The sequence below is a fragment of the Charadrius vociferus genome, unplaced genomic scaffold (genome assembly GCF_000708025.1).
Source record: "Charadrius vociferus isolate BGI_N301 unplaced genomic scaffold, ASM70802v2 scaffold27, whole genome shotgun sequence".
NCBI lineage: Eukaryota > Metazoa > Chordata > Aves > Charadriiformes > Charadriidae > Charadrius > Charadrius vociferus.
The window spans coordinates 376,664-389,771 of record NW_009649173.1 but is presented as its reverse complement, the minus strand read 5'-3'; the positions used below and the strand labels follow the sequence as shown (position 1 = coordinate 389,771).

General features: G+C 47.1%; 1 protein-coding gene across 1 annotated transcript in view; it reads left to right on the top strand.

Annotated features, from left to right (window-relative positions):
* Positions 1-2,760, top strand: part of B9D1 (B9 protein domain 1) — a 10,504-nt gene extending 7,744 nt beyond the window's left edge. The window contains exons 2-7 of the mRNA XM_009888553.1: positions 166-234; positions 335-446; positions 518-614; positions 1,061-1,123; positions 2,357-2,424; positions 2,615-2,760. Of these exons, the coding sequence (XP_009886855.1) occupies positions 166-234; positions 335-446; positions 518-614; positions 1,061-1,123; positions 2,357-2,424; positions 2,615-2,760 (555 nt within the window). The remainder of the gene's footprint in view (positions 1-165; positions 235-334; positions 447-517; positions 615-1,060; positions 1,124-2,356; positions 2,425-2,614) is intronic.
* The last annotated feature ends 10,348 nt before the right edge of the window (positions 2,761-13,108 follow it).

Genomic DNA, 13,108 nt, shown 5'->3' with positions numbered 1-13,108 from the left:
CCGGCCTCGGCCCCAGACCACCCTAACCCAGCCCGGCCTCGGCCCCAGACCCCCCTAACCCAGCCCGGCCTCGGCCCCCAGCGCAGGCTGCCCTCAGCCCGGTGGTTTGGGCTGACACCGTCAGTCCCGGTCATTCCCCGCCACCACTGCCTCTCTCTCCCGCAGTTCCCCGGATTTGATGACCTCTACTGCAAGTTCTGCTTCGTCTACGGCCAGGACTGGGTTCCCACAGCGGTAAGGCCCCTGAAGCCCAGCCTGCCTGCCAGGCCTGCTGACAGCACGTGTGTAAGGGGGTGAGTGCAGGCCCCTGGCTCCTGCCACGTTCTCCCTGCAGGGCCTGGAGGAGGGCATCTCCCAGATCACCTCCAAGAGCGACATCGCACCCACCACGCTCGTCTGGAACTTCCCCATCGACATCACCTTCAAGAGCACCAACCCGTCCGGCTGTGAGTGCTGGGGGTGGTGGGATCCAGCTCGCAGACCAGGCGCACCCCTCTCACACCCACTTCATTTGCAGGGCCACAGATTGTAGTGAGTGTCTACGGACCTGACTTTTTTGGAAACGATGTGGTCAGAGGCTATGGAGCTGTTCATATTCCCTTCACACCCGGAAGGTGAGGTGACACCTGTCATTCAGGACTGAAACGGAGATTTTTTTCCCAGTTACTATGTTGTTTCAGAAACAAAAATGTTCCCATGTATCCTTATCATGTCTTGTCTGTTTGGTACAAAGAACATGGATTTTCTAGCAGCAGCCCCTGGTTATCAAATAATTTTTGGTAATCTGTACAGTCAAAACTAGCATGTAGAAAGCCCAAGTAGGACGTGTGATACCTTTGCTCTTCCCCATCACTCTCAGCACATGCTAAGCTTTCGTTACAGCTCCTGGAAATGGAGGAAGATATGCTCTTCCTACGCAAACAAACCCTTTCTTTGCAGAAAGGAAAGAATTTTTACTTTGAGACGTTCGGTGGTCTGATGTGCCTTTATAAATATAAGAAGTCTTGCCAGTGCTGTTTGGTTCATTTCTTAAGTTCTGTGCCTCTCATGTTTGTTTTAGGCATACAAGAACCATCGCTATGTTTGTTCCAGAGTCCACATCTACGCTGCAGAAGTTTACAAGGTAATAATTAAATACTACTTTTTTTTTTTTTTTTAAAGTTCTTCTTGCTCTTAGACACAAAGGTATACCCAGGTACTCACTGGTGCATATGTGTGAATACTTTGTATCATAACCAGGTCATTTTGTAGGTAAAATCACATTTTTAGGTGTCTAGGTCTTTTGAAGAGCTTTCTTAAAACATGTTAACTACCTACTTGCTGTAATGCTGACTCGTCTTTTTTTCATCCTCACATTTGAAGACTGTTGGTTTGAAACAGGACTAATTTCAGCAGAGCAGACCGATACGTGAGTTCTCGTACTGAGTGGCAGCTCCATGTTCCACAAGTTGATTCATGTCAGTGATGTGACTTGCAGAGGCGCTGCTTAGACTAATTTTACTGAGCATTTTAATTGTCACTGGACTCTAAGGAGGTGTGCTGCAGTCCATCCCTAAATCTCACTGTAGCTAGGGGCTTTTCTTGAAAGACAGCCACATTAAGAGCAACCTGGACAGCAAAGGCAGAACATGGAACAGTTCTACCTTTTTTTCCATCTAGAATGCCTTTGCTGTAACCTTTGTCTTGTTTACACACACACATCCCTTCCGAAGTAGAAGTCTTTACACAGCAACTGAGGGTATTAAGGTTTTTTCCTTCCATTGTATTGTTTAAGTACAGTCTGAATGATCTGTGAGCTGATTCTTCAGTTGTGGATTGCCTGTACCAAGGGAGCCTACCCTTGCGCAGAGCCAGCCATGTGGTACTTGAGAGCTTTGGGTCAGAGTCAGTGCAGAAATCTCCATGCCCAACAGTCAGGATTCAGCGGATTGACTTTTCTTCTCTTTATGATATCCTTTTTGTAGAATCTACACTCTAATTTATATACTTTTGTATTATGCGGCCCTCTGATGCATTCCAAGTATTGAAGACTCTATGTTACTCTGAGTAATCAAGAGTTGAATCAGTTTCAAAAACATCTTTGCCATAGAAATATTCTGTCTAGACCAGAAATAACTGTGATTTAACATAATGTGCATGAAATTGTGTCATTATTTTCCTTAGAGAGACAAAACTTACCTTTGATCAAAGTAGATCAACAGTAAAGTGAATCAACCTTCAAAACTACTGCAAACAAAAGCTGGGAGTCTCATTAAACCCCCCCCTTTGATTTTTTTAACATGCATATAATAAACTGTATCAAATCTAAACACTAGCGAATGGATCCAATTAATTATTTTCTATTTTCTTCTCCAAGTTGGTTCACAGGGAGACGTCCAGAATTTACTGACCCCAGAGTGGTAGCACAGGGAGAAGGAAGAGAAGGTAAGTCCCTGGAAGCTCCTGACTGTAACCCTTGCACGACAGCTGGCCACAGCTTGGCCATCCCTCTTCTGTTGAGAAAAAAAAAAAAAAAAAAAGACTAGTTGTTCCTGCCGAGAACAGTCCTACATGAGGAGTTCAACCATCCAAAAACCTCCCTTAACCAGTTTTACCCACGTCTTCTTTCTTCTAGTAACAAGGGTGCGCTCTCAAGGCTTTGTGACCATCTCCTTCAACGTAGTGACCAAAGATATGAAGAAGTTGGGCTACGACGTGAGCCCGAGCGACATGCAGAACCCTTCTCTGGTGCCTGTTACAGAAGGGATTCATAAGTATTGAACTCAGACGTGAGATGTTGAAAGGCTCACAGAGAAGTTAAGCACTTCGGGGCTTTTTGTGGCAAAGGGAAATGAGTATCTGACTAAACTGAGAAAATTTCACTTGAGACGGTTATTCCAAAAGAAACACAAGCCTGTGAGGCTTTGGAATAATTAGCGAAGTATAATCCTTTCAGTAAGCACACAGGTTGAAGTATTGTGTAAATTAATGTAATCAGATAAAATTTAGCATTTTTGTGAGTACGATCAGACTATCTTGAAATAAGATCTGTAACAAAATATTTTTATAACAGCCTTTTGTACACTCTTTATATACTTAAAGAATAGGGAAGTTTATCGTTGTGGCAGTTCCCCTGTGTTTAAAACATCATTGCAAACCCAGTTCTTTTTACTAATGTTTTTTTTTGTGATAGAAATGGGAAATTGAAGTTATTGTACCTTCCCAAAAGGGGGGAATATGGAAACATTCCAGTGAAATACACAGGCACTTCTCCGTGCCATGTGCTTCCCTCTGCAAAAGCAACAGCAATTTTCTTTAGAATCCCGCATAGTCCTTTAGAGTTTGTGCAACTAATTAAAATAGCTCACGCACTGTAGAAACAAACCTTCCCAGATTTGTCAGTGAAGCGCCTGGGCTTATGCATTTAGAACAAGGTGATGACTCTTCCATTTCCAGATATTATTTCTGCATCAAGCTTCAGGAAAAAAAAAGAAAGGACAGCAGTTTATCTTAGAGATGTTGGAGAGACCATGGCGTTACACGTATCCTTGCTGCACGGTTTTAACGTCTGGTAGAACAAATCGCATTGTAAGTGCAGATAGTAACTAAAAAATAAACTTTAGGGAAGGCTCTGCAAAAGAAGTAGTCTCAGTAAGTATGTGCAGTCGTAAGTGGGGTACCAGAGGCACTGTGCTGCACAGGACAGTGGGGACCTTCTCATCCCTCCAGCCAGTACATTACACAGATAATGTACCGCAGCTTTCCTTAGCTCGTGTTCTTAGCAAAATAAATGTGGTGAAAAAGCAGCATAGTGATGTTCAAGTTTGCTGTACTCAGGTTTTCTTTCCCATTGCATAACCTCCGAGGCGGAGCGTTGTTATTAGTGTGTGACAGGAGCTCCAGAGCTGATGTGGTGTTCCCGGCTGTCTGCAGCGTGAGGGCACAGAGCCGGCCTCCGTCTGAAGAGCTGCTCTGATGTCACACCATGGTCTTTCTCTGAATCCCACTCCAAGCTAATGGTTAGTGCTGCTCTTTTAGGCTGAATAAACCCAATTGTCTAAATATATTTGTTTGTCTTTCTACTGCTGGGCTTTTTATTTGTTTGTGCCCAAATGGATGTTTCTGAGTCCTAAGTCGTCCCAAGATCTGCTATTCTTACAGGTACAAAAGAGAGAGAAGTGTATGCTACAATGATATGACTAATTGCTTAGTCATTTTCATATTTAAATTTGGGCATGTAATCTCTTGTGTTTGACTACAAATACCAAGAGCTGGCTGTGAAACTGACTTAACGTGATACCACCCTGTAAGCCAACCACCAAGACCTTGACACTGTAGAAATACAAGTAATAACAGAGAGTGTTGAACTGCAGAGCCTCCAGGACACGTACCAAATCAAGCATCCAGTGAGAGAGAGTTATTATTTCATGCTGAGCAGTGTGACTGAATAAATACAAGTTCTGAAAAGATAATGTGATCACTGTAATTTTGCTGTGAGCATTAGCATCTTTTTTACTATTTATAGATACTTTCCCAAACACGGTTATGGATGATTTTTCATCTTTTACTTTTTTCCTATCTTGTTTTTATTGGTGTTACACTTCCAGTAAGCTCCTTCACCAGTTGTTTTGGCAACTGCTGTAATCTCTGAACTGAGTCATGTTGGAATCCAAATTAATAAGTATTTCCTGTTGGCTCAGAGGAGATGCAAGGAATTTTGTTTCCTTTTCAAAATTATTTGGGAAGCAGTTAGCTACAGTAGCAGGATAAATATCTGTGTTTGAAATACTTGAAAGGCGAACATTAAACCTACTACCGCTTAAATACCTTTTTTCCCTTGAGCACAGTTACCTGCCCCCATTCCAATTAGAGCAAAACTGCACGACAGAGATTCTAGTCATGAGAAACCCGTTAAACCCAGATAAAGCTCAAACTTGGTGCCCACAGGGGTGCAGTGAATTTATTCACACGTGGCGCTGCAGTGTGGTACTATGACTTGCTCCGGTTTCAAACGAGTCGTTGGATGCGTACCACGCTGAGACTGATCAAAACCTACACGTGTATTTGTACAGCTTCACCCTTCCCAGGCAAGCTGCAGGGGCCCTCAGAAGAAAGAAAGAAGAAGAAAACAGTGAAAAACAAGGGTTTAAAAAAAATAATAAATCCCAAACTCCATAAATCAGTATTTAAGACACGACTCTATAAGCAGATCCTGCCTTATTAGGGCTTTCTGCCTATTTTCTCAGTTGTTTTTTTTTTTTGACTCCTCAGTGTCTCAAGCATGTTTGTTAAGAACCTCAGATACCTCCTTCAAGGCCTTAAAAATGTGTTTAGTTTGTGAGCGCTTCACTGCTGGAGCTTTTCGGTCTGCCACAGTTTGCTCCTTACACAAGGGCACGTACGGGGGTGATGTTTTCAGTGTGTGTTTCCTGAGTTCGATGCTGTTCCTTTGTTCCGAGAGGCAACTGTTGATGTCTCTCATAAACACGCTCTTCTCCCAGAGACAGGCTCACTGCTGCCCTCCTCATGGTCTGGAAAACTGTCCCTGGTTTAAGTCTGTGGTCCTCAGGCGTGGGGCAGAGAGTTTGCAGCTGTTTCACCCTGGAGAGAATCTCTGCTCTCATGACAGAAAAGATAGACGTGACATTAATTAGGACGGGATTTATGACGCGTAAGCATTCCTTGCAGTTAAAGGTTAAAAGAACCCATGCTTTAAGAACAGCCAAAAACCAGGAAAACCCAGCCTTGCTATGGTGGAGGCTCAAAGGAATTTCCTTTCGCCCACTCTCCAGGCAGCTCTAACCACCCTGCTCGTTTACTAGTTAATCATTCTCCCTTTTACTCAAAGCTGAAGTTCCCGAGCCCTTGCAGCGCAGGTGGCAGTGCAGGGCTGCGAGCTGGCGCTGCAGCTCCTGTTGTTATGCTTAAGTCTCTCACAGACAGTGAAATTGGCCATTAACCTCCTGATTGAAGATGGGAAGGGGAAAAAAATAAAATTAAAAAAAAAAAAAAATCTTTATTCAGAGCATGTGTCTTGACATAGGATGAGGCTTCAAGGCTGTCAAAACGGAGCGAGACCCGCTAGAGGCGAATGAAGCCCGTGAGATATTGAGGGCTTTGCAGAAGCCCTCCTCTGCTCTGGAGGAGCTTTGGAGAGCAGTGCCCAGCAGGACTGGGCTCACTTCATGGCAGAGTTTTCCTGCCCTCACCGTGGAAGTCACCCTGGGAGGGAGGGAGACAGCCAAGGGCATGGACTGAGCAGCAGCTTGGGAATCAAACCCTCCAGGAAATCATTTGGATAGTCTTTAGGAACTGATATTTGCAGCCCTTTCTACCAAAACTAGAAATTGCAGCATCAGCTCCTGCCCTCTCGTGGCAGTTTTCAACCGTCAGGAAGATGTTGGAAGTTGCTAACAGCAATTAACTAACGAGATTGCATGAACACCCAAGGTTTTTCCCCTTCCTACATGGAAAACTGCTCAGTGCAACGGTGCCGGCTGCCCTGCCACCACCCCTTGTCCCGAGAGCACGGGGCAAAGGCTGCCCAGGGCTACGAGCCACCCAAGCTGCCTCGCAGGGAGCGGGACTGAGCCAGAAATTTGTGCATCAGTGAGCGCTCGAGAAACTCTCTTTGTCCTGAGGCTAGCAAGGCTATTTTACACCAGCAGTATTGCAGCAGTTAGAAGTTATCTCCATCTGAAAATGAGAGTCTCGCAGAAGGATTAAAGCTGACAGCAACTGCTCCCCAGCAGCCGTTTCGGTTTAGGAGCAGGAGCCTCCTGTGAAATAGTCCAAAGGAAAAAAAAAGAAAAACAAACCACAACTACAGAAGCACAGAAGATGTGAAGAAAATTTGAGCGTCAGGTCCAACTCTATCTGGGCTCATCGCCAGCAGTGTTTGAGTCCATCACAAACCAGCCCCAAGATGACCTGTCCGTGCCAAGGGCACGCGAGCATCATGCCGGGACCCACTGCCTGCAGAGATTGGGGGCGGGGGTGGGGGGGGCACCCTGGGTCAGCAGCCCTGGACATGGATCTGTGGGGTGACAGGAGGACAGGACAGCTGGGGTGGGAGACGGGGGTTACACAGAAGGTGACAGAGCCGGGCTTGTACCCACAGCTGCAGTGTGGAGCCTGTCTCTGCAACTGGCCAGGCACCACCAGCTCCCCAACATCTGGGGGACATTGGAGTGAGTCCAGAGATGGCCACAAAGATGCTCTGAGGGCTGGAGCCCCTCTGCTGTGAGGACAGGCTGAGAGAGTTGGGGTTGTTCAGCCTGGAGAAGAGAAGGCTCCGGGGAGACCTTAGGGAATGGCGGGGGCTACAGGAAAGCTGGGGAGAGACTTTTGGTCAGGGAGGGGAGCGATAGTGCGAGGGGCAACTGTTTTAAACTGAAGGAGGGGAGATTTAGGTTAGATATTAGGAAAAAAAATCTTTACTGTAAGGGTGTTGATATATGGGACAGGTTGCCCAGAGAAGCTGTGGCTGCCCCATCCCTGGAGATGTTCAAGGCCAGGCTGGATGGGGCTTGGAACAACCTGGTCTGGTGGAAGGTGTCCCTACCCATGGCAGGGGGGTTGGAACTCGATGGGCTTTAAGGTTGTTTCCAACCCCAACCATTCAATGAATTTGTGACATCAGGCCCTGCCAGCACCCAACAGCACCCACAGGAACCACCTACCTCTGGGCCTTTTCCCTTTAGTCTGGCAGCGCCAGTGGACGGCACCGAGCAACAGCTGGGTGAGGGGGTGGCTGTGGCAGGGCCCACGCCGGACATCCCCAGGGTGCCCCTTGAACACGCTCAAAGAACCGAGCCCCCCATGAGAGCACTGTGAATCCCCCGTCCTGCACCCACCACCCAGCCCAGCCGGCGACCCAAGCTCCAGGCACACAAGCCTGTGCCAGCAGCACATCTGGAGCAGCCACCAACAGCGATTTTGAACATCTTTCAAGCCGTGCAAACCACTGAGCAGGAACACAGCAAGGAGATGAGCAAAGGCAGCCCACACCATCACAAGGGATGTTCAGCCCCTTTCCTCCTCTCACCGTTCACCCATGGGGCACACGCTGCAGAGGGCATCCCCGAGGTTGTTTGCATCAGCTGGGGAGTCCTTTGGGAGGCAGACGTGGGTGAGCTCAAACCCCAGGAGCTGAGGCACTCATGGGTGTTTGCAAACCCAGAACAACCTCCACATTTGGAGCACGGGGGGGAGGAACCAAACACCACCACAAAACCACAGTTCCTGCCAGCCTGCAGAGAGCACCCAGCACCCTCCCCTGCAGCGTAACAGCACCTGCAGAGAACAAGGACAGCAGGTTACAAGGGCTGGGCTTGAGACAACAGATTCCCAGTGCCTGGCCATCTTCAGGGCACAAATCCTGTTAGAAACCATCCTTTGGCCACTAAAACCAGGCCTGAGCCCCCAGGAGGGAGGCTGCAGAGAAGCGAGGGTGCCCGCTCTCCCGGCGGGGTGCAAGCGATTCAGTCTCTCGTCCTTCAGAGAGAAGATCAGCAGAAACATCTAACTGCTGTAGGCTTCTATTTTTATACCTCTATTCAGGCCAAGATATTTAAGTGCTCAAATTCACCTCAGAGAATATCACTACATTTAGTGCCAGACTTGCTAATGAAGACATTAAAAAAAGCAAAAAAAAAAAAAAAAACACACCCCACCGCCATCACCCAACACAACCCCAGCCAGCCCACGGTCTCCTAGGCTGTATGTGCTGTTACACCAAGGAACAACCAGCTCCTTTCAACTCGGTTAAACCACCGAATTTCATTCCCCAGCCAAAAAGCCCTTCAAGAACATGGACCTCATTACCTCATTTTCACAGGTTCCACGTTCCCACCCCACTGGGGCGCAAGGAAGTTGTCTAATGATTTGGCATCTGAGAAATTACGGGAGGTGGTTCAGCCACAGTGTTGTGGGGAGTCCCCCACGCGTCAGCAATAACGTGGCTGGTGGGACAAGTCCACGCTGAGTCAGCATCCTGCAGAGGATGTTCAGCCCTCGCCTCCATCCGCTCCATCAGCCGGGCACAAAGCTCTCCTCCAGCCCCCGCCTAACTCGGCAGCGCAGCGTGATCCCACGGGCTGTCATGGAGGCCGGGACAGTAACTGGTTTCACAAAGGGGTTATTGGGCAGCTGTATCAGTGACCGTAAACACATCTTTGCTCCAGGAAGGGCTCTGCTGCCAGCAACAGGACCTGGGCTGGATCGAGCTCTGATCTGATCCACAGCAGCTGCAGCGTGCAGTGTTGAAATAGAGCTTAAACCCACGACGCCGTACCTGCTTGTGAGGCTCTCCCATGGCTCATGTAAGCTTTCAAACGGCAAAGCTGGCAGCACCCATGTCCCAGTGAGATTTCATGTCAGGCAGCAGAAGGCAGGGAGCTGAAAAGACAAATTCCACCTTTCCTACTGCTTTATTCCGGCTATTTGAAACGTCATCGATTTTCTTTCACCTGAGAAGGGGAACACAGTTGCTCAACTAGCAGCACAAGCGTTGGGAACGGATCATGTAACATGTCAAGGCTGCTTCCGTAAGTGTTTGCTGAATGATTTTTTAATACCCGCTCGCTCTACCCCCAGCATTTCATCCACCTCCAGCAGCGCACGCTGCCTTCGTCCCTCCACACATGGATGTGTTACAGGTATCTGTGCTCTGCACACAACAGCTGTCTGGTGGCCATGAAGGATGTTCAGGTGCTTTTAGGAATATTTTGTACTTCAACAGTATTTTTGACCAGAGTTTCAACGCACGTCACAGCTAACCACTCTGCTCGTCACCAGTTTACTCATGAATCAAGTTCGCACCACCTCCCTGCCCCGGCTCACGTTGAACAGCCACAGGGGAAAGGATAGATTTATTTTTTTTCCCCCCCTCACCTCTCCAAAGAGGTATTTACCAAATACCCGAGGGTCCCACTCATCACTCTGGGTTTGGTACAGCTCCGGGCTCCCCCCAGCGAAGCCAGAGGACACGCTACCTCCCCCCAAGGTATCCCCACACTCCCCCATTCATAATTTACTATTTCAACCTCTGCAAACCACTGGCTCGTGTTACACTGGTAGGATGCCAATCCCCTATTGATCACCAGACTGCTGCCAATTAGCTGCCCTAACGGGTAATTGGCAGAGATGTCTGAAACACCAAAGGGAACTCATTGAAACCCCAAGTCTTCAACAACTACAGGGTACAACCAATTGACAGCAAAACACAAGGAGACAGGATTGCTACTGCGGCGTACAACACTGACTCTTCGCTATTTATCGTCCTGAGCTCCCAAGCAAACTCCTGCCTTTACGAAATCCTGTTCACTTGTGTCCCAACTCACAAGATGGGGAGGAGATTACCTGGAAGGTGGACGATAGCTAACTTTGAAAAAGCAGAAGTTTTTAACATGAGGGGCTGTATGAATCACGTCGGTTCTCTGAAACGTAGATTGCAGGCGGTTGCAGAAGTCTTGCCAAAACCATGGCCCAAACTATGTTCTCACAGTTCGATGATAACGAGCGGAAGAGCAGAGTTGCACCACTCGGCCCAGGACGAACAAGAGGTAACAGCAATGTACGTATTCAGCAAAAATATTTTGGCAACACCGGTGCGGATGAGGGCAAGCCTCTAGATAATAACTTTACCAGACAGCCCTCTTCCTCCGCAAAAGCAGGCAAATACCACCTCACTTCACAGAAGAGGAAGAGGAAACCCGGGACAGGGGAGAGCAGCTTGCCCAAGGTCAGAGGAAGGCTCAGCCGCAGCAAGATCTCTCTCACAACAGGCTTTATCAGCTCAGACTCCTGCCAGCACCCCAGTACACAGCCTGCAGTATTCAGCTCCTTTTTACGAGTATTATAGTCATCACAATTTTTTCCACTTTGAGCCCTTCCTGAATCTTTCCTGTAGCGAGCAGCTTTATTTTAAAACGTGCCATTTCAAGAGGCCAGAGTGGAACAGCGAGGAAGCACTGATCACATAGAGAGACCGGCCAGGGGAGCACTGCACACACAGGCACAGAAGAGCCCTCCTACACAGGAGCAGAAAGCATCCTGCTGTGAAAACGAGAGGTACAAAAAGCAACAGGTATGCGGGCTGCCACCCCTGGCAAAGGAGGTTTTTCCATTTTCCTCACCGGCCCAAACAGAGGCAAAATGAATCAAAGACCTGACCGGAGGCGGCTTCACGCTGCAGAGAAACCGGAGTGTTACTGAGGTGGTGGGTTTGCACAACACCCACAGGCAGCTCTGTGCCACAGGTCTGAAACCAAAACAGACTCCTTTTTCCCCACGGCTGCCTTTCCAATAGTCAGGTCTCTAGCAACGCTGCGTTTTCAGCATTAAGAAATTAAGTATTTGATTAGCGATCAGTCTGATTGGCAGCAAACCATAACTACAGGAAACCTGGAGGGGCTCTGGAGAGGTGGCTCTTGAAATAGCCCACTAATGAAGTACCCTTCAATTTAAACCATCCAGAATTAGAAGCTGAAATCACTTCCCAGCTGGAGGCAGGCTCCCTGCTACCCCATCTGCAAGGCCACTTCATCGATGGGACAGAGCCAAGGCTGCAGGAAGGGCAAAAATGAGAGGCGAGGACTCCCAAAGTCAGTTTTGTCACAGTTCCCCAGCCCTTATTCCATGAGCAATGGCGTTAAAAGACAAGCTTTCCCCAGACTTCTATCTTGACATAAATACGGAAGCCTCCACCGAGACAGTACTCCATCTTCCCTCCAGAAGTGCTGTTTAAAGGGTAATGTGGTTTAAAGAAGCAATTCAGTCACCTGCAACACAACAAGTCTTCATTTTTATTGAGTTAGTAAGGTCTCAACTGATTCTGATTTAAGTGATGGATACGAAACCCTCCTTTCTCACAGTAAGAGCAGGCCTGCCCCAGGAAAGCGATGAATGCATCGAAGAAATCACATTGACAATGTACAAGCTTTACTCTCAATAACGCTGAGATTTCTCCTAGCACCTAGGACTCTTAGCACAAACCTTAAATCACCTCAACCAATCCATCAACTTTCTTGAAAACTAAATCAAGCACGGCAGCGACAGTTTTCCGAGTGGGATTATAAACACTACGCAGAGTCTTGAAAAAGCAACACGGCTGGAATATAAGCAATACAATTTTAATTCTGACCAGTCACCTACAAACCCCTTGTCTTTCCACTGTTCTGATGGCATTATTAAATATCACATTTGTGACATCGCTCGGGAAAAATGACACAAAGATACAGACATTATGATACAATAGTACAAATGATAAATTATTTATACAGTAAATAATGTCAATAGTCAGCACAAATTCATAAAAAGCAGCCGGCTCCCAGTATTATGAAAACAGTTTGGTAAATATTTAAATTGTAACACTTGTAAAGGAAGCGAGTCTTGTGAGATTCTGCTGTGAAAAATAAACCATATATTTCTCCACAATTTGTGCAATATTAATACATACAGTACACATTAGAAACTGTAACAGCAAAAGGGAAGATGGATAACAATAGTTGTCTTAGCTACGGGACTTCAAAAAGACTGTAAACACCACAACCCACCATGGTTTTCCTTCCCTGTCCCCTCAATGTAGTTTAGTTTCTATATAGTATAAAACTGAATAAATAACTGAGCTTATTTTGGGTCTAAAATTATGCCAAGATTTTTTTTTTACTTTTTTTTTTACAAAATATTTAACACTTTATCTTTGGTCAATTTGACCAGTAAGGCTATTTTGGGATACTAACATTTTAAAAATCAAAAGCACTTTTAATATTTGCAAGTGAGAAAAGAAGGGGAAGACGGAAATGCATTTGGAGAAATACGCCAGAGCAGATGTGATCGGATACGCACATGTCCTCCATGCAAAAAGAAGTGGGAGGGCGAAGAGGGAGGAAGAATTATTCTGGAGAGCAGTTAAATTATCGCAAAAAGAGATTTACTACCATTCCGGACACAACTGAAGCTTCACCTGGCGAGGACAGTAACCACCGTTCTGTGTCACTGCTCCAGCACCCAACGCCCGCGGGGCGCTCAAGGGACGGGCAGGTCTCCAGCCCAGGAACCAAGCAGATTTACCAAAACAGCTCCTCATCCTCTTGAACTCGGCTCCTGCCACAGCCACCCATGTCAG